This window comes from Macaca mulatta, chromosome 7, assembly GCF_049350105.2.
Source record: "Macaca mulatta isolate MMU2019108-1 chromosome 7, T2T-MMU8v2.0, whole genome shotgun sequence".
In the NCBI taxonomy this organism is placed as follows: domain Eukaryota; kingdom Metazoa; phylum Chordata; class Mammalia; order Primates; family Cercopithecidae; genus Macaca; species Macaca mulatta.
The window spans coordinates 126,286,504-126,309,161 of NC_133412.1; the positions used below are offsets into that span (position 1 = coordinate 126,286,504).

Below are 22,658 nucleotides of genomic sequence, written 5' to 3' on the forward strand. Positions count from 1 at the left end.
CCCTAACTGATCAATTGACCTTATGACAATACACCCTCCCCGCCCTTGTGATAATGCACTTTGTGATATTCCCCCGACCTTAAGAAGGTACTTTGTAATATTCTCCTCGTCCTTGAGAATGTACTTTGTGAGATCCACCCCTTGCCTGCCTATCCCAAACCTCTAAGAACTAATGATAATCCCACCACCCTTTGCTGACTCCTTTTTCGGACTCAGCCCACCTGCACCCAGGTGAAATAAACAGCCTTGTTACTCACACAAAGCCTGCGGGCAGACTCTCTTCACACGGACGCACGTGACGCATAACACATCTCAATTCTACTCCGTGTGGCAGCTGCATGATCTGTATTAGCTCACTAAAGAGTTATCCATTTTAACATTCCTGAGCAGGAAGGCACATAGGATATGTAAGCACTGGGTTGTGCCTAACAGAGAGGTAAAGATGGTCAAGAATGGAGAGAGTAAATCAGTTAAACTGGAAGAACAGACTTCTACTTCCAGCAATGACAGAGTAACACATAATGGATTTAATATCCCACCTTAAATAACTAGAAAATCGACAAAATATATGCAACAATGAATTTTCAGATATTGTACAACAGACAGAAGAGGACAGTGATCACTGAGAGAATTCCTACCACTGTAATGTCAGGCCTCTGAGCCCAACCTAAGCTATCATATCCCCTGTGACCTGCAGGTATGCATCCAGATCACCTGAAGCAACTGAAGATCCACAAAAGTGAAAATAGCCTTAACTGATGACATTCCACCATTGTAATTTGTTTCTGCCCCACCCTAACTGATCAATGTACTTTGTAATCTCCCCCAACCTTAAGAAGGTTCTTTGTAAGTCTCCCTACCCTTGAGAATGTACTTTATAAGATCCACCCCCTGCCCGCAAAACATTGCTCCTAACTCTACCGCCTATCCCAAAACCTGTAAGAACTAATGATAATCCACCACCCTTTGCTGACTCTCTTTTTGGACTCAGTCCGCCTGCACCCAGGTGAAATAAACACCCTTGGTGCTCACATAAAGCCTGTTTTGGTGGTCTCTTCACACGGATGTGTGAGACAGCAGAAGCTTAGTGCTAGATTTTCCAGGCAATAGCACAGGGAAAGTTAATCCAAACAAAGCCTAACACTCTAAGTTTTGAAAGAGCTAAGAGTTCAGGAACGCCAAGACCTAGAATTTGTGAGGCAAAATGTAGTACAGGGCATTTTGGCACTGTAGAAAGACAGTGCTAAATATCTCTAGAAGAGTTCCCTTTATTCTTTAGTTGAATACTGGCTTATGCACATAAAGGAGAAAACTACCTGAAGCCAGGGAAAAGAACCACTGGAAAGGAGCAGGTGGAACAATCTCCAGAGCTCATATAGGACAACAAATAGTTCATGTTCCAATCAGCAGTCAGAATATAACGACCTAATCCAAGAGGCATTGAGCAATGTCCTCAGAAAGGTAATGCCTCAGTAGCAGAGATAAATTATCCCCACATTAAATGCTGCTGTGACTACCCTAACAAAGCTCAAAAGAAAGCCTTAGATAGAACGAATTAATTTGAAGTATCTTAACTGTCCATTGGAATAAAGCCCAACAGTACTAAAGGAATCCTACACAATCCAAAAACATCTAAAGCATATACCTAACAGGTATCCAAAGAAGCATGAAAATTTAACACATACCCAGGAGAAAAGTCAGTCAATAAAAACATCCAGAAACAACATGGATGGGAAAACTGGCAGAAAAAGATGCTAAAACAACCATTCCTCACTCCCTAGATTCAAGAAGGTAGAGGAAAACACAAACATGAGGAGGAAGAAAACAGAAGATACAAAAAATACCTAAAATGAACTTCTAGAGATGAAAAGTACAATATCAAAAATAAAACATATAACAAACGAGATCAATTGTAAATTAGAAATTACAGAAGAAAAGATCAGTGAAATTCTTCAAAGTCATAATATAGCACTAGGACATGTTAATTCAAGAAAACAGCAATAGAAACTAAGATGAAATACAAAGAAAAAAAGAAAATACAGGGCAGACCAGGTGCGGTGGCTCACACCTGTAATCCCAACACTCTGGGAAGCCGAGGCAGGTGGATCACTTGAGGTCAGGAGTTTAAGACCAGCCTGGCCAACATGGCGAAACCCTGACTCTACTACAAATACAAAAATTAGCTGGGCGTGGTGGCACACACCTGTAATTCCAACTATTTGAGAGGCTGAGACAGGGGAATCGCTTGAACCTGGGAGGCGGAGGTTGCAGTCAGCTGAGACTGCACCACTGCACTCCAGCCTGGGTGACAGAGCGAGACTCTTTCTCAAAAAAAAAAAAAAAAAAAAAAAAGAAAAGAAAAAAGAAAATCATAGGGCTATAGGGCAATATCAAAATGTACAGTTGCTAAGCAGTATCAAAGCATACTGACTTATATGTAGTAGGAATCCGAGATAAGGGGTAAGATGAACAGAAAAATAAATTTGGAGAATAGCCAAATTTGATGAAAGTGATAAAGCCACAGTTCCCAAAATCTCAACAAATCCCATGAAGATGAATTATGAAGAAACACCACAGCAAGACACATCATAATCAAATTGCCGCAAGTCATCAGTAAAGTCAGGGGCTTGGGGGAAGGAAGCTGTCAGGGAAAAAAAGATGACATTTAGAAGAACAAAGATAAAAACAATAGCAAACTTCTCGTCAGAAACTATAGAAGTGAAAGACAATGAAGTGATGTTTGAAGTTGTGAAGGAAACAAAAATGTCCACCTAGGATTCTATATCTAGCAAAATGATGTTTCAAAACTAAGAGAAATAGAGTTCAAAGAAATTGTTTTTTAAAAATTGCCTACTTAAAGGCTGGGTGCGGTGGCTCATGCCTGTAATCCCAGGACTTTGGGAGGCCGAGGTGGGCAGATCACTTGAGGTCAGGAGTTCAAGACCAGCCTGGCCAATATGGTGAAACCTTATCTCTACCAAAAATTAGCCAGGTGTGGTGGTACACATCTATAATCCCAGCTACCCGGGAGGCTGACGCAGGAGAATTGCTTGAGCCCTGGAGATGGTGGCTGCAGTGAGCCAAAATTGTGCCACTGCACTCCAGCCTGGGCAACAGAGCGAGACTCTGTCTCAAAAAAAAAAAAAAAAAAAAAGAGATTGTATTTTGGTGTTTATAACAAATAGTAATGACATGTGTGACAATGGCAAAACGGCTATGAGGAGGATAAATGAAAATATGCTAATAAGACAGCTGAGGTCACAAGGTAACTAACTAATAATATCTAAGGAAAAATCAGATGTAAGTATTTGCTTGCTTAGGGGGAAGACATCAGATGCCATATAAGCCAGTAAAAAGATTTCAGCAAAAATGTTTCAACAGTTTGCTAAAGGTCCAGTGTGGGCTACAGTAAGAGTATAAAATTTCTGGGGCTTCAGACACAAGAGCAAACTATACCTTGTTGCAGGTTCTTCTCCACAGATATTACCAGGAACTCATAAGAAAGACTGAGGGATGGGCAAGAAACCTGAAAAAGTATCGCCTTCATAGTGCAGGGTTGGGAGAGGGGAACAGTGGCAGGTATGGAAAGGTCTGCCTGGATCCTTACAAGGTCTTGTCTAGATCCTTACTCCCTATCTCACCTAAGGAATGAAAGCCTTAAGCTGCTGCTAGAACAGCAACAACTAAAGAACCATAGCAGCTGGGAAAAGGTAATAGAAGAAAACAAAAACAAAAACAAAACACACACACACACACCCCCACATAGGCAAACTATCAGAGGCAGGAAATTGTCCTGAGCCTAGAAGATGATGTAATTCATGGCTGGGGTAGGGCAGAATTGCTGAGAAGGCTCCACTCTTGAGACCCAGAGACACTGTGCCTAAGAATAAGGCAGAACCAGAACAGAGAATATCCCTTCCACACTCTCGCCCATACCATCACCACCAAGTTAGGGAGTTAGTTTCATCTATTTCTGGGGGAGAGTAAAAGCATGAAGAACCGTCTTTGAGATAAAGGTGGAAAGGGAAAACCTGATGCTAAGAATAAAGCAGACCTGAAGGAAAATCCTTGGTGAACCAGCCCTCTAGGTATGGTAATGCTATGGGAATTTAAAGCCTGTGGTGCACTGATAGTAACTACAGCAATAATGAAACCCAAATGCAGATCAACTCCCAACTAGGTTGCTCAATCCCCCACACTAAACGTCTAGCAAAATACAAGGTGTGCCTTGAGCATTACTTGAACCTGGAAGGCAGGGGTTGCAGTGAGCTGAGATCACGCCACTGCACTCCAGCCTGGGCAACAGTGAGATCCTGTCTCAAAAAAAACCAAAAAAACAACAAAAAACAAGGCATGCCTATTTCTAGGCATAAATACTCTACTACCCAACACAAGATGTCCAGCTTTACATTAAATTATGAGACATTCAAAGAAGATGGGAGAAACCAACCCACTGTCAAGAGACCACAAAAAAAAAAAAAAAAAAAAAAAATCAACAGACCCAAACCAGAAATGCCCACAGATGCTGGAACTATTAGAAAAATTAAAATAACTATGATTAAAACACTAAAGGCTCTAGTGGAAAAGGTAAACAACATGTATAATTAGATGAGAAATTTCAGCATGGAAATAGAAACTACAAGAGAGTCAAACAGAAATGCCAGAAACTAGAAAAATGGTAAGATAGATAAAGAATACCTTTGATCAACACAGCTGAGGAAAGCATCAGTAAACTCAAAAATAAGTTAATAAAAATTTCGCAAATGGAAATACAAAGGAAAAAAAAGAGTGGGTGAAAAAATTAAACAGAATAGAGTATCCATGAACTGGGGAGCTATATCAAATGATCTAACATATATATGTAATTGAAATACAAAAAGCTTAGAAAGGCCAGGTGCAGTGGCTCACGCCTGTAATCACAGCACTTTGGGAAGTCGAGGTGCAGTGGCTCATGCCTGTAATCACAGCACTTTGGGAAGTCGAGGTGGGCAGAGGACCTGAGGTTAGGAGTTTAAGACCAGCCTGGTGGTCTTAAATTAGACATGGTGAAACCCCGTCTCTACTAAAAATACAAAAATTAGCCAAGTGTGGTGCTGTGTGCCTATAATCCCAGCTACTTGGGAGGCTTAGGCAGGAGAATTGCTTGAACCTGGGAGGTAGAAGTGGCATGAGCTGAGATTGTTCTACTGTACTCCAGCCTGGGCAAGAGAGCGAGACTTTGTCTCAAAAAACAACCAACCAACCAACCAAAAAACCCAGGGAACACAAGCCAAGATAAATATGAAAAAGTATCCCTAAAAACTAATATTAAAGATAGAAGAGAATCATTAAACAAACTGTAATCCCAAAGAAGGCAGGAAAAGAGAAGAAAGGGTATGAAGAACAAAGGGGACAAATAGAAAATTAGTAGCAGGATGTTCATTTTAAAATCAAACTTAGCATTAATCATACTAAATGTAAATGGTCTAAAATGCCAGTTAAAAGGTAGAGGTTGTCAGAATAAATTTTAAAAAGCAAGACTCAACAGATAGGTAAAGACGCATACAGGTTTAAAAGTAAAAGGGCAGGAAAAGATATAAATTACGAATACTAATCAAAAGGAATCTAGAGTGGCTATATTACTATCAAATAAAGTAGACTTCAACAAAAGAAACATTACCAGAGATAAGGGGGATATTTCAAAGTGATAAAGGCAATATTTCATCAAAAGGATGTAATAATCCTAAATGTATACACATCTATAAACAGAGCTTTGAAATACATGAAACAAAAAATAAAATAACTTTATTAACAGGCTAACTGCATCCACAATTACAGTTGGAGACTTCATCCTGCTCCTCACTCACAAAATAATACAGAAGATCAATAAGATACAGAAATTTTAAAGTAGAAGGACAGTGTGGCAATACATAGGTAGAAAGAACAATAGAGATTAAATAAAACTACCAATTTGCCAGAAGAAGGTTAACTCCCCTAGAATCTCTAGAAATGCAACCTTGGACTGACTGAACTGGTAATTCTCTGAGTGTAAGTGAAAACAAGTGAAGATGAGGCAGCTTCCAGCCATTTAGACGAGGGGGTTTATGAACTAACAGAATTACCAAAGTAAGGTCTTCGAACCCTTTGCAAACAAAATTTCTTCTATTAAAGAGGAAGATTCTCTGGCCCTAGCTCAGATCTCTTGTACCAAATCTCCAGGGATAAGATCTGAGAATCTGTATTTTAACAATCTTCCCAGTAACTGTTAAACTCAATTAAATCTGCAAACTACTGGTCACACAAAAGTGCTAGAAATTAACAACACAGGTTGCCATTCTGCAGACTACAGAATCCAGCAGAGGCAATCAGAGGTTGAAGAGTATTCCACTAAGCCTTCATCTTACCTAGTAAGGTCTACATTTTCTTCAGACTCAGAGTTCAAAGGGGGAATTAAGGTGAAGTATGAAACTTCACTGTGACTCCCAGAACTCTTGGAGTGATTAAGTAGTTTTAGATGAGTACACGAAAATATATACAGTACATGTGTGTACGTATGTGTATATATCAAGTATAGGCTGAAGTAATTTTGATAGAGTCATAGCTTTCCACCCTTCCCCCTAACTCCAAATAGAACAGGTTTACCACGTATTTTTTTTTAATTTCCAGATAATAGGCTTCTAGTTCAAGAGCAAATATACCAGCCTGGCTTAGCTAATGCTTATTGACCAAGGTACTGTGCTAAGCATTCTGCATATATGTACTTCAATGAAATCTTAATAATAATCACCCGATAATAACTCTTGGCAGCAGAAATGATCCCCACTTACAAAGGAGAAATAAATTAGGCCACAGAGATTATAAATTGCCCGAAGGCATATAGCTATGGTAAATCAAGGATTCAAACTAAGGGAATTAGACAACAAAGATCTGTTTATCTGTTCCCATGTGGTTTTTATTGCCAATGCTGGATAAGGAATGGCTGCCATGTCCTTTGACTAAGGAGAGAGTCAAGATTATTTGATACTGTTAGATTTTACACTAATTGCCAGAACCTAGCTGCCATCCTTACTACTACTGGTTTAACTGCAGATCAATTAAGAGAATTCTCATACTTTTCATGCTAAGGTCTCCATCATAAGAAGAATTGTCGGCCATTTTTTTCTTGCCAGCATGGCAAAAAAAAAAAAAAAAAAAAAAACAAGAACATTACTGGCTTTGCCTTAACTGAAAACTGAGCAGTCTTTTAGAAAACTGTAAAGTTCTCTATTTTATCAAAAATCCTGGTAGCTGGGAGAGTCGTCTAAATGAGCTCTGGGGATAAAGTTGGTATCTCTCACATTTGGTGACAGGATCTGCATAGCAACAAAAACAGATGCTCAAGAATTTAGAATGCTTTTACAGGAAAGAATTCCTCCTTTCCCACAGGCAATAGATTTGTAAGAGAATGACTGGTGAACTTCTCCCAGGTCCAAGCCAGAACTCAAGACAGCACCGACCTTTCTGGGGCCTGAGAGACCAGACAAAAATTACAGCTTCTCATAAAGGCAGGCAATAGTTACAGAGAAACTAGGGCTGTGCCCATTTTGAGAGTTGATTATCAAGATGGCAGGCCAAGAATATGCCATGTGAGGAAAGAGACTACAAATTGAAACAGGAGAGCGAAGAATGTCAAGTGGATTGGAAATTTGGAAGGATTTGAACAGGCAAGGAAGACGGAGAAACAATCATAGCTAACAGTTTTATAGAACTTACTATTCATCATGGGATATTTTTAAGATCTTTAAATATTTTACCTATTGAAAACAATCACAAGAGGTAGATATTATTATCCACATTTTATAGAAGAAGAAAGTAAGACACGGAATTTCAGTTGCTCAAGGTCACAGTGTACAGCACAGCTGGGATTTGAGCCAAGACTGGATCCAGTGGTCCTTGACATTCTTAAAATATGAAACAATGTTGCCTCCCTAGAAAAACCAGTAAGAATTGAAATGGAGGTGGCAGAGATGAAACTGATTAACTGTGGTAAGGTGAGTGGTGATTTGAAAACAAATGCTGTAAACCATGTTTGTTAGAAATGCTTGTTCCTCGGTGCCGTAAAGAAATAGCTCTTGAACATAAATTTAATTTCCTCAGCAAGGCCATTTTTACTTTCTGCAGAAAGCGTACACTCGCCAGCAGTTTTGCCATGAAAGTACGCGGAACCAAGGAAACAGGGTCATTTATAACCTGACGCATTCACCTTACTGCTGTGTCTGGTTTCTATTGGCTGGAACGGGACTTCATATTTTGTATTTGTCCTGATTGGCTAGCAACTTAGAACTTTTTAAAAGAAGCAAAGGCAGAGGAGAGCAAAGGAAGGAGGAAGTAACTTGTGGAATGCTGAGAAAAGTAAAAACACCTTCAAATAAGGAAGAGGAACAGGTTATGACTTAATGCTTGCTTGGACCAGTATAAGCATGCGAGGGCAAATATTTAGGCTAAATTGTAGGAGCTAAGAACATAAAGTACATTGATTTCTTTATTACGGCTAGCAGATATTTATGAAAGTTAGCACAGGTCTTTGAATAAATTTTGCTTCTAAGAGAAATTACTCTTTATTCTTAATTAGATGGGGAGGAAAGTCTTTGAAGAGGAACTTCCTCTTTACAAGGTTCAACCTTTATGTGTGGCCTATCATACTCCTTAATGGATTGTAGGTCTTTCCATAAAAGGCAGAATCCTGCCAGGCAATTAGAATTCCAAATGATTCAACCCAGTATTCCAAGATTAGGGGCATTCACTATACATGAGATATAGTTGCCTTTCTCCCCTACCAAAACAAATGTAATAGATAATGTAGTTTATACAAAATAGCATAACAAGCTAAACAGTAAATAGGTTAAAGAATAAACTGCAACTATATCCAACCAGATATTCTAAAATATAAAGTCCTAATATTTTCCAGTGAAAGGCAAAGAGCGGAATCATGGGTAACTTGTGCTAATCTTAAATAAGAAGCATAATAGTGATTGGCTATACAATGAGAACATTAAGCAAAGGCAAGTATCTTTTTCTAAATCTTACAGACAGGTACACTTGTCTCATACGGTGTTAGCCATATAGGAAAGGTTCATTTCAGCAGCAGATAGCTACATTGGAAGAATATGAGTCACTGAAAGTGCTTCAGCAACCACACTGAAATTTCCTCAGTTTGGGTGCTAAACAACATCTTTGGTTTCAAGTAGATTCTCTCTTTCCTACAAGTGTCTTTTGATTTACAGCAAAGACTTTGTTTAAAAAAATCATAAACAAACTTGGGTGTACTTAATGTTAACACATAAACCAGATGTTAAAATGCAAGTTTTACTGAAGGTCTAAGTAGGTGTATCACGTACACATAAGATACCCCGGGCCTAGTTAGAAGCAATTCTACAGAATGAGAATAACGGACTCAGCCAATAAAATACGAACTAAAAGTTGCTATTAAGTAGTTGTAGTAAGTTGTAAAATATAAGAGTGGGATTGCATTTAACTAAATATCTACACTAAGGCTTAGAAGTAATTATGACTCTGCTCCCTGTGCATCATCTAAAATTACTGAGCAGAGGCCGGGCGCGGTGGCTCACATTTGTAATCCCAGCACTTTGGGAGGCTGAGGCAGGTGGATTACCCGAGGTCAGGAGTTCAACACCAGGCTTACCAACATGGTGAAACCCTGTCTCCACTAAAAATACAAAACTTAGCCGGGGGGGGACGGCGCAGGCCTGTGATCCCAGTCACTCAGGAGGCTGAGGCACAAGAACCCGGGAGGTGGAGGTTGCAGTGTGCCGAGATGGCGCCACTGCACTCTAGCCTGGATGACGAAGGGAGACTCCATCTCAAAAATAATAAAAACATAACATTACTGAGCAGAGCATTCCATGGCACATGCTTTAAAATCTTCAGTTTTAAGAAGGCTGGGTATGATGGATCATCCCCATAGTCCCAGCACTGTGGGAGGCTGAGGCAGGAGGACTGCTTGAGCCCAGGAGTTTGAGAGCAGCCTGGGCAACATAGGAAGACCATGTCTCTACAAGTAATAATTTAAAAAATTAGCTGGGCATGGTGATGTGCACCTATGGTCCTAGCTTCTTTGAAGTCTGAGGTGGGAGGATTGCCTGAGCCTGGGAGGTCAAGGCTGCCACGAGTTATGATCACTCCACTTTACTCTGGCCTAAGCGACAGAACAAAATCTTGTCTCAAAAAAAAAAAAAAGTTTTAACATAGTACAACTAGTTATTTGTCCCCTATCATGTTTCTCAAAGGATATCCTGCATCAATGTTCATAAAGATAGTCCACTGAGAAGCAGCCAGAGACAATTAGTAATATCAGAGAGATTTCCATCCATATAGTTAATATTACATTCCAGCACATAAAAGCTTAACTCTCCATTATTTGGAAAAGCCATCCATTCAGATGGAATTTGTATTTCTCAAGGATTTTCCAGTATCTGAGGTCTTGGAATACAGAAGTACCAGTAACGGTGTCATTTCCAAAGGGTGACCTGACCCCCGGCGGTCATTCAATAGACTTTATTTAAACATACAAGAGCAGTGATTATAAAGATTATCTAGAGATAGCTTAATGTAAGAAGACATTAAAATAAACATTAATGGGCCAGGTGTGGTAATGCATGCCTGTAATCCCAGCACTTTGGGAGGCTGAGGCAGGAAAATCACTTGAACCTGGGAGGCAGAGGTCTCAGTGAGCCGAGATTGCACCATTGCACTCCAGCCTGGGCAATAAGAGCGAAACTCTGTCTCAAAACAGCAAACAAACAAACAAACAGGCTGGACACAGTGGCTCACACCTGTTATCCCAGCACTTTGGGAGGCCAAGGTGGATGGATAACTTGACGTCAGGAGTTCAAGATCAGCCTGGTCAACATGGTGAAACTCCATCTCTACTAAAAATATAAAAATTAGCCGGGCATGGTTGCACATGCCTATAGTCCCAGCTACTAGGGAGGCTGAGGCAGGAGAATCGCTTGAACCTGGGAGGCAGAGCTTGCAGTGCACTGAGATCACACCACTGTACTTCATCCTCGGCAACAGAATATCTCAAAAAAAAAAAAAAATTAATTAATGTATAATTCAATCTTGACAATTTGCAGAGGCTAAAAAGCAGTACATAAAATAGAATTACTTTTATATGATTATATCAATTTTGCTACTGTTTTTCTTCAGTTCTCTGGTACAGGCAAGTTCCAATTTTTTACCACCTTGAATTTCACTTGTCTCCTAATCTAGGAGTATCAGAAAGTATCTGCATTGTGGTTTTCATTCTATTAATTTACTCAATTATCAGTGATTCAACACTTCTTATGGGCACAATTTCCCTTTACCAATGTGGATGCAAAAGGGTAGAACTGTAGATTATATACAGTAACTATAAAAAATTTTTTTCCTTGTTCTACTTTTTAACTGAACTTTTAGAGTGTATTGTGGAAAAAAAGAAGGGATTCTGTATATCTGTACCCTTCATCAATGCTGACAGTTTTTTTTTTTTTTTTTTTTTGTATAACATGCACAGTTTAAATTCCAGTACATTCACGAAAAAACAAAGGTCTTAGGTCAGATTCCCTAGTTATTAGGAATTCCATAACTACGTACTTCCCAATTTCTTTTGCCAATATTTTTCATCTTAGGCTTCCTGTGAATAATAAGTTCTTCTTCTAGTTCTCCTCTCTGACTTCCACTGTCCTTCCCCAGTGTCCATAATTCTCAGAGGATTCCTTGACCAGCACATCCAGATTTTTCTTGCTCTCTACAAAAAAGGATCAACTGTAGGTTCCAGACATCAAGGTTTCTCAGCAAAACACAAACTATAAAGAGCGATATGGAGATAAAAGACCCAAAATAAAATTTGGAAGAGAGAAGCATACACAAGATCTCTTTTATAAGAAAAGGGTAAAAGAGGAAAGAAAAGCAGAGGGGGTTTACAGGGGTAAGAAAACCACACTGATTGCTCTAAGCATTTGCATAAAGCACTTGCAAAACATGCATTATAACATTTTGGACATACATAAGGTGAATCAATAACTGATATTAGATCAGTTTTTAAAGTAATGACGCATTTCAAAGGGAAAGAGAAGCCCCAAACGCCATGGTCAGGTGCCAGGTCCTGCCCTCCATACATGTCACTATCCATTCACATCCTTGTTCTGTTTTAGCAGGTCACTGTGCATTCTAAAACGCACTCTAAAGCAGATCTGATCTGGGATGAGACGGGTTCTCAGAAAACTGGGGCCTTGGTACTGTAAACCTGAGCAGTCAGGGTTCAATGCAGTCCAAGGCTGCTTTCCAGTCCAGGCTAGTGGGGGATAACACAGTTATAAAGAGTAAAAGATAAAAGTCTCCAACACTTTTTCAGGGTCAGGCACTATCCCTATAGTTCTGCTTTACTGGAGACAGAAATTGATCAAAAAAAGAGTGCCTTCTGCCCCCGGGACTCCATTATTTTCCATGATGCCCTGTGCCACATAAAGGATTGTTATTATGAATAACATGGTCACATCTACACCAAGTTTGTAAACATCATGTAATTAAGGGAAAAGCTCTAATTTTGTTTTTATCTCATTTTACTGGGAATATAATTTTCCCTTTGTTGCAATATACCACAAAAACCACCGGTTTATTTCTAAAGCATTTGAAACTGAAAATGGTTTAAAATTACAATAATGCAAGTAGGCTGCATAAGTATACCAGAAGGTGGGGGATGACAGAGGGGAAAAAAGAAATCTGTGGTTTATAGACTCCTGGATACTACATATAAAAATGTGGTCAATAACTTTATTAATTTAGTCAATGAATAGAAATCACACAACTCCCTAGTGCAAACTGCACACATCACTGCCATCAGAATTGCTGAATTATTCTTTTTTTTTTGAGATGGAGTCTTGCTCTTGTCGCCCAGGCTGGAGCGCAGTACCACGATCTCGGCTCACTGCAACAGCTGCCTCCCAGGTTCAAGTGATTCTCCTGCCTCAGCCTCCTGAATAGCTGGGATTACAGGCACCCGCCACCATGCCCGGCTAATTTTTGTACTTTTAGGAGAGACGGGGTTTCGCCATGTTGGCCAGACTGGTCTCGAACTCCTGACCTCAGGTGATCCACCCACCTCAGCCTCCCAAAGTGCTAGGATTACAGGCGTAAGCCACTGTGCCCGGCCTAGAATTGTTGAATTATTCTAAGCTCATGAAATATCTCTAGAATGTTCCATATGCCTTCCCATCTGCTATTACTAAATGCTTTGGCCACTTTCTTGCCAATATTCCTTACAGACATTCTTTCACCTCTGATGAGGTACTGACTAATAACAAGAAATTGTGGGCACTCAACAACTGTGCACTGGTTAACTTTACTAACCTGTATATGCACTTCTAAAAATAAGGTGTATAGTTTTTTTGAGATCCACATATAGTTAACACCTAGTACAATGTGCCAACCACTGTAATAAGGATGTTACATGTAATAATCCTCAAAACAAGTCTATGAAATGAGTACAAACAGGAAGAACACTGCGAACAAGAGAGCTCACAACCATTACTCAGCATGATTAGTTTTTATCTAGAATGTCCACATGCAGCCAGAAGAATATCTAAACATACAATAAAACAAAAATAAGTTTACAACTAATATTTTTTCATATGTAATAATATTGGCTCCTCATTAATAGAAGACAAATTCTGTTCTCCTTTCTGATTCATGTACCCCAAATTAGTTCAGATTTTATCTGCTAGTCAAGTTCAAAAGGAAGAATAAAATAAAATCTTTCTTTTAGAATAGGTATAGCTAACTTGTTGGCCTTGACACCCAGATGCAGTGGGCTAAATTAGGACACAAAAATCTAAATGGCCAATGGATTCATACCACCATTCTACACAGGAACTTACTGGACTTTTTTTATTTTTAAACTCTTTTATTACCACTAACCAGTTTCCAAAACAGCTAAAAAGGAAAAGTAAAATGTGAGCAAGGTCAAAAGCTGCAACATATAGTATGAGTTTTTCTATTTGAAGAAAGGCTGAAGAACCCATACGGGGACTGGACCCTCCTAGAAAGTGTGAAAATGTACACACAGAGACTTAAGAAACTAATTAAAGTTATATGAGATTCTGTGAGAAATGGCAAATTACAGGATAGATAAAAAGCACGATTGTGATTTTATTATAGCTCATATGAGGGCTTGGACATCCACAGGACTGTATCTTGTAGAGAATTATTTAGAAAATGCTAAAATAGAGATAAAAACAGGTGTTGCTCTTATGCTAGTTAACAAAAATTTATAAGCTATAATTGGCCTAATGGCTATTTGCTTTAGGAAAGAAGACTGGAGAAAGACAAGTCCACATTACCTTTAGGTTAACTTTTGTAGGCTCCCACCAGTTCTTACTTGATTTATGATACTAGCATTCTACTGATATTCTGCTTCCAACTCTTCAGCTCAACCTTTGCATTGTCATTAATCACATGTAAGTATAAAGAACCTTCTACTGTTTGGTTCCTCATTACTCACAGGATAAAGGCCAAACTCCTTAGCACTGCTTATCCACTCTGTCCCTTTTCCAGCCATTCTCCCAAATGTGCCATTCATGTGCAGGTGCTCCCTTCACAATCTCCATCCTGTCCCTGACCAAACACCAGCCCTCACATACTTCGGTCTCTGTGGTTGGTCAAAGCCCAAACCCAACCCCATGTGTCTCAGTGCCTGCAGGTGTAGACTTCACTTCCTTAAAATGCCATGCAGTTTCAGACCTGTGTCCTTGTGTATGTACCCATCTAGCTGGAATGCCCTTCCCTCTATTTCTCTGCTTCATTAAATTCATCCTGTAAGACTCTCTCTTAAATATTCTGGGACGCTTTCCTGATACCCTCACCCTTGGATGGGTCAGAAGCTCTTTGCATAATGCAATGTATTCCCCCACTAGACTAATGAATGAACTGCTTCATCACTTTGTAGCTGAGTGACCTTGGACAAGCTCATTAATTTCGCTGAGCCCATTTCTTCATGTATATAATGTTAGTATTAATTTGCCATCACTGTAAAATAATGAACGTCAAAAATCACTTTGTAAACAGTGAAGCACTATGCAGGCATTAACAATTTTATCAAAAACCAAGAGAGCACACAGTATTCTTGGTGAATATACTTCAGTTTAATCTAAGGGTAAGATTCATCTCTCGGTTTCCGTCCCCTCTCCAAGGATACCCTGTATTTTTATCCAACTTTCTGACTCCACTAAGTCTTGGTACTTCTATCTTCAGGAAAAAAAAAAAAATGATGATGTTTAAGTCATTTGAAGGAAACACCGAGCGGGAAGCTCTCAAATGGTAAGGATTTTCCTTTTCCCCATCTTTCTTAATGCCTTCACAAGAGTACCGTTATGGACATACAAATACTCTGAATATGAAAGAACTGAATGAATATAAACATACCCTGTCTTTAGTGAGCTTATAATCTAAAAAAGTGAATGATGTAACAGATCTCACTGAATCTCACCTTATAAAAATGGTAATGAATGCCTTTAGTATCATCTTAATGTGCAGTAAGAAATTAAATTTCCTGCTATTATTTTATTTGGTGATTTGACACACGTTGGAATTGCTATCTTAGTAAGTCATGCTTAACATATGAATGTTTTAACATTATCAGAATCACTGATTGCAATTCAATACCTAGTTATTGAGTATGTATTGCACTAGGCCCTATCAGAGTACAAAGGTAAAGGTGATGGGCTCTGCCGATGGTAAGGTGCTAAACATACAGAAAGGAAGCTGTCATCAATCCATCTAATTATTTAATAGAGGGCAGAGTACTGTATGGAGGATTTAAGGGTTGTGACAATCATTGAAGACACCTGAGTTAGGGCACTGGGCCCATGAAAATTAGAAGTGTATATTACATATAATACTGGTGGTCAATAACTTCTGTGACTATTGAATATCTACTATATATTACATATGTAGTATTTGCTGCATGCACTGGCAGATATTTATGGTCACCTTCTTCCTATTCAACTATAAACCCATCTGTGTTATTGTCTAATAAATACTGTTAACACTCGTATCACACGTAAGTACCAACCATAGTTCCAAGCCCTTGAGGTATATTTTCTAATTTACTTTCACAACAATCCCATGAGGTAGGTACAATTTCTCCCCTTTTACAGATGAGGAAGACGGGGCACAGAAATAGTAATTTTTCAAGGTTAAGATGCAAAGACGAAAATATGTAAATGAGGACCTAAGAGACAGAATCCAGTATTCCATCGAGGGAGCGGAGCCACTTGCCAGAGCTGCTTCACGCAGTGCTTTCCACCTCTCCGAACACACCCAGTGGGAACCACCTATCTCCTTTCCCGCCAGGGATTCTTTTTCTTTTCCTGAATCCATAACTAAGCTGTTGATTCTCGAGCAGATCCTCTCAAACCTTCCTACTCCAGAAAACGTGCCGCTATTTAAATCATAGGCTGTTCAGGGTAAATGAGACCGAACCAGATCCCCAGGTGGACAAAGCTGGTAGGATCACGAAATTAAACCTCGGGCTGCGGATCCGTTCCTGGATCACTTCCAGGGGATGGCAGCAGCACCCGGCTCACCCAGGAGGCGCTACTCACTAAGGTATCCAGTCCTCCTGACCCCAGGAGGCTTGGGTTTTGCCATCTGCTCGTTTACCCTTCACCTGCCGACGCTCCCTGCACAATCTCCATCCTGCCCCGGACAAACGCCAGGCCTCACGCGCCTCCCTCTTCGCGGCGACCAGTCCCAAACCCACACCGGTGCACATCGGCCCATGCAGGGACAGCCCGTCCCGCCCTAACCCCAGCCCGCTACTCACGGTTCCAATACACCGGGTAGCACTCTCCTTGGGTCACATCCACCTCGTAGAGGCCACCCCGCACGCACACAGGCTCGATGTTCACCAGTTCCACCATCTCGGGCTCGTGCCCCGTCGTACTCTGGCAGAAGCCACAGGCGCGGTCCTCATCGTCATCTTCTCCGGAACTGGAGGCTGGGCCCGTGGGAGAGCACACATGGTCGCCGTCCCGGTCCTCGCCCTGGCGCCGGGCACCCGTGGCCTGCAGCAGGGTCCGGAAAGCGAGCTCGATGCGGAGCGAGTCGTAGCCGATGAAGGGCTTCCAGGTCTTCTTGTCCTCCTTGTAAAACCAGCGTACCTCCTCCGGGCCCAGCTCCGTCACTACCTCATAGCGGTGCCGGGCCGCCGGGCCGCCAAGCCGGGTACGTTTCCTTTCCCCGGGGACCCCTCCTGTCGCCCCGCCGCCCCCCGAGTTCGTCGGGACCAGCGGAGCCTGCTGCGGCGGGTGCAGCGACAAGGAGCTGCCGCCGCCGCCGCTCTCGCCCTCGCTGTAGTAGCGCAGCGAGGAGCCCGACTCAGCGGAGCTGAAGTCATAGTTCTCGTCACTGAGGCAGGGGTCCAGCGCCAGGTGGTGGTTGTGGTCCTCAGTGCCCGGCGCCAAATGCAGCCCAGGATCCCCGCGAAGCAGGGCCAGGGGCACGTCGCCGTCGCCCGGGTCCCCGCCGGGCAGGTGCTCGAAGCAGCAGACGCCGCCGCCGAACGCCGGCCCCGCGTCTGAGCCCAGCTCCCAGGCGCCGCCGCCGCCTCGGCCGTTATGCTCGGGACTCCGCGGGGACCCGCGGCCCGGGTAATTCATGCTGTGGAGACGCCGCCGGCTGCCCGGCGGCGCGCGGAGCCGTGACCCCCAGCGCTTCCGCCACACATTCAACGCCGCCGCCTTCTCCACCCAGAGTTTTTAATCTTTCAAATCCCGACCCGAGCTGCGGCGGCAGCGGCAGCCGCTCCGCCCCCACGAGACCCGCATCCGCCGCAGCCGCGTTCTGCGGCCCGCCCCATTGTCACGCAGCCCGACGTAGGCGGTGCTTCGTCCCGGCCCCGCCCCCCGGCCGCGCGCGCCGCCCCGGAAGCCCGGGCTGTAGAGGCGCCGCGAGCTGGCCTCCTGCCGTGCCCCTCTTGCCCGGAGTGCAGGCTTGCCTCAGGTCGCCCGCCGCTGTTGGGCCTCCTCGGCTCCCTTCCTCTTTCCCTGCGGTCTTCATGCACAGCTGCCTCGGTCCCCCCCTTCTGGAGTTCACAGCCCAGATGTGGATAGGCTTTATCCCACTCATCCTTGCAGTGTGGGTCATGAGCCCAGAGCCTTAAGCTGCGTGTCAAGAGGGCCCCGGGATGTTGGATTCAGCATTGCTTTTTTTGACCTTAGGCCCTACTGCGGCCTCACCTGGACATTTTGTCACCAGGCCCTGGTCCCTCCAGACAGAACCAGGACGCATAAGTGGATGGATACGAGGGCACTCCACCCCACACCCATCACTCACCTTGGTGTCACCACTCCCACTGGGAAACTGGAATCTAAACCTCACTTCATATGCCATCTCATATTATTACTTATATTTTAATGCTTGGATTTCCTGTTTTCTCAACCTCATTGCAAGGCACTTGACGGAAACCAAGTCTGTATGTCAGCCTCTCCCAAACAGTGGGTGTACAATCAGTCTTAATTGATTATAATGATGTCAAGTCCAGCCAACTGTGGTAAAGAGTATTCGATTGAGAGCTAGAAAGCAACTAGGTTCTAGATTTAGCATTGCTAACCAGCCACAGGCAAATCACATAATCTCCCAGATCTTTTTAGTTTCCTCATCTGTAAAATTAAGATTCTTGGACCAGATAATATCTAAAGTTCCTTCTAGCAATGGAATTCTATGAACTTTAAGGTTTCTTCCAGATTTTTATGCATCTCTGATTCTGTAACTCATATTCTGGAATCAAGTTGAATACAGAGGCTCCCTTATGTGGGTCTTTTTTATTTAAAAAAATTGTTTTGTAAGCACATCACCCTATGTTGAGAATCCAGAGAAAAACTATCTCCAATCTCAGTGTTTTCATTTTAAGAATAGACAATCTTCACTGTTTCTTTTACTCTCTTTCTGGTGGAATCAGATTGGTAGGGCAATTTTTCAGGCTCCTGAGATGTAACCAGTCAGACATTACACTGTCATTATTTAAGTCAGGACCCATCTGAAGTTTGTACAGTGCCTTTGTAGGAATTTGAAAAAAGGCATTGCTTCCTGTGGGCAGATACAGAGCAGTGTTGGAGTTCATGGCTTGTCAAGTAGAATACAGGCTGGATTTTCTGCCCCAATTAGTGCCCTTAGCTGGTTAACCTTGTGCAGTGAACAACCTATCCAATTGTATACTGCAGCTCTGACTGAAAGCATCTAAGATCAGAACGCTCTTTACCACTCAAAAAAAAAAAAAATTTCTGAGTACTTGCTTCCCAGTTGCTCCTCCAATATTTCTATTGACAATATGCAGAAAACGATATTGGGTATGAGTTTTGGTCTATTTACTAGCTGTAAAAGCATTCATTCTACAGGGTTTGAATGAATATGCTAACTTCTACTATAAAAGAGAATGGGAGAGAGTTCTTTCTTTCTTCAAGGAGCTTACAGCCTAGAGGGGGATACAGACAAGTAAACAGATACCTTATATTATAGGACAGTATGAAAAGTACTATGAAGGGTATTGTAAATAAGGAATATCACAACATTTAAAATAATTCTATTCCTTTATGTTTCTTGATAGAATGTAGCCTAACTATATAGTTATCTGGTCAGATTATTTTGGCCAGATTTTAACTCTTGACTACACAATTTCCATTAACATTATCCGCTGTTAAAAAAAAAAAAAGTACTTTTGCTTTGCATTGAATGAATGTTTCTATTATTTTTAAGTGTTGTGCTTATTTGGTTATTTTGAGAAGGTTATACTTTTGTGGTTCACTGGGGAAATGCTACACTCGTTTTAGGTAGAGTGATCATTTTTGAAGGAAATGTTGATTCTCAACACAACCCAAGTGGCAGAAGAAGGGAATCCTAGATTCTCTGCTGACCTTGTTATCTTGGTCTAGAGCCAGGTGTGTGTAATCTTTTGTCTTCCCTGGGCCACATCGAAAGAAGAAGAATTGTCTCGAGTCACACATAAAATACACTAACACTAATGGTAGCTGATGTGCTTAAAAAATCCTGAAAAAAAATCTCATAATGTTTTAAGAAAGTTTATGAATTTGTGTTGGGCCACATTCAAAGCCGTCCTGGGCTGCATATGGCCCATGGGCTGCAGGTTGGACAAGCTTGGTCTAGACCTTGTTGAGGGGAGATGTCAATCAACATTTGTGGGCTGAGATTGCTTCTGCCCCTTGGAAGTGAGCTGGGGCTATGGCAGACCCATATACCGGGTCCCAGGCTGACAATGCTCAGAAGATATTTGAAAGCACAATATCTAACTTCATGTGACTGCATGTATTTATTTCCTTTTCACTCCCTAGCCATATCAAAGCAAAGATCATGATGTTTTTCTTCTCAACTTTTCTGCTTTAAAAAGTCTTGTTTTATCTAATGCTTCCTATTCCTACTCTCCTTTTGCTTTCTAGAGCATCTTCACAGGTAATATCATCCTGACCAGAGGGAGATGGGTTGGGGCATCTATTTTAGTCCACACCTGCCAGAATAGGTGTCAGGTGGCTCCTCACCACTCTACATCATTAGTGTGTACAATGGACACAGTATTATCTGAACTTTCATGGCTCTATGTAAAGCATTCCACTGTATTTTAATAATTATGCAAGACCAGGCCTCTTTCACGTAAGGCAAATAAGTGTGATTGATTCAGACTTCTGGCATTACTGGGCCATGCTGCCGCAAGAAACAGGTGCATGTGGAATCAAGCCTGACGGAGTTATTGGTGTGGAGAAAAAAAAAAAGAGGTAAAACCAGTTGGTTTGTACTACAAAAGACTAAAACAGCTCATCTGTGTATCCTACCACTTTCCTGTCCCCATTAGGCATATGGCAAGACCTATCTGGTAACAATGACCATCTCCTCCATGCGTCTCAAAGATGTTATAGTGCAATTGCATGCTGTCTTTCCTTTTTCTTCTTTTCTTAAAGTTTGTCCCTGTTGTTCATTTTATTATTTTAGAGATAGGGTCTTGCTGTTGCCCAGGTGAAGTATAGGAGCCCAATCCTAGCTCACTGCACACTCGAACTCCTGGCCTCAAGTAATTCTCCTGCTGCAGCCTCCCCAGTAGCTAGTATTACAGGCACAAGCCACCGTGTTGCTCATTTTAACCTGTCTTCGCCTTTGTAACATTAGGGATCGCTTGATGCCGAGTAATTTATCCTAAGCCAACATCCCACACCTGCACTTGAAATAGCTTCATCCAAAGTGTATGATGGAAGACATCTATTTAGAATGAAAGAAAGAAGGCAGACATAACCATGCCACCATCTGCTGTATCTCCTGTTTGATAAGCTATCCACCATACCTTAAATTTTATTTCACTTTTTGGTTTTAGGATTACACTTATCCAATTTTTAAAGATGGGAGTGTTTTCTTTGATGCTCTGACTAAATGAAACAACAACCTAGACTGAAGCAGGGAACATTCACTGGACATTTCAGGCACTGTGCTAGGCTCTACAGTGAAGCATTCACAGTCTAGTGGTGTCTATAAATGAAACCACAATGCCAACTTTTAAATTCCTGTGAGGAATATAATTGTAATGCCACTATAGCTGCATCACTACCCCAGGGGTCATTCTCTCCCTAAAAACAGATTAATAGACAAAATGAAATTACAATCCAAAGGAAGCAAGGTGGGTAGAAATAACGTAGGGATTCATAATGAATAAAGTCATTAATCCTTCCATTTATTCATTCAACAAATATTTATTGTCTAGTGCTATTGTGAAGAAGGTTTTGGTTTTATTTTTAACTGAAATCACACTTAAAATTTAGAATTATGAAATGCATTTACTTAAAGATTTATAAGAGGCTTATCCACAAAACCATACTTGCGAAAACCCTATAAAAATGCTTTCTATTCTTTTTGGAAATAAAGATCAATGGTGCTGAAGGTATATATTCTAATGAAAGAAAGTATGAATCAATACAACATTGATGCATACTCTGTGGAGGCAGCCACAAAATCCTCGTCATCTTGTTTATATCAGACAGATTTGGCCATCTTCCTGCCCTTTCATTATAGAAAAATGAGTTGGGCCATAGCTATCAGCTGCTGTGAGGCCCACATTATGCATCCATTGTAGATGCATTTAATGACTTCTGTGCTCTAGGGTTTTTTCCTACCTCCACAGGTAAGTTGAAAGTATATATTTGTTCACAGACTCATATGAGCCTTCAATAAAAAGTAATTGATAATCATAATATGGTGCTGAGCAAGACTTAGAGGCAGCACCTTGTATATGTGTATTTTATTCTGATTTTCATAAATAAGTTAAAAAGGAAAGAAAAGAGAAGCTTTGTTCCAATAAGGATTTATTTCCACGAATGTAACTGTCAGTAATTTGCTGAGCATTTAAAGGACTGAAGGGCAGAATTGATTTACTGTTTTTGCAACTACTGCTTTAAAAAGTATGTTTATCCTTACATCATAAGTCAGCAATTCATTTAAAGTTTCAGCTTGAACAAAATATGATTCTAGGCCGGGTACGGTGGCTCACACCTGTAATCCCAGCACTTTGGGAGGCTGAGGTGGGCAGATCACAAGGTCAGGAGTTCGAGACCAGCCTGCCCAACATGGTGAAACCCTGTCTCTACTAA

The 22,658-nt window shown here is 41.4% G+C and overlaps 1 protein-coding gene across 6 annotated transcripts in view; it reads right to left on the reverse strand.

The window, feature by feature from the left end:
* Positions 1 to 17,863, reverse strand: part of DDHD1 (DDHD domain containing 1) — a 121,566-nt gene extending 103,703 nt beyond the window's left edge. For all 6 annotated transcript variants that reach the window (XM_001083968.5, XM_002805058.4, XM_077941033.1 and 3 more), the window contains exon 1: positions 16,841 to 17,863. In XM_001083968.5, the coding sequence (XP_001083968.1) occupies positions 16,841 to 17,675 (835 nt within the window). In that variant the 5' untranslated portion in view covers positions 17,676 to 17,863. The remainder of the gene's footprint in view (positions 1 to 16,840) is intronic.
* Between the last annotated feature and the right edge of the window lie 4,795 nt (positions 17,864 to 22,658).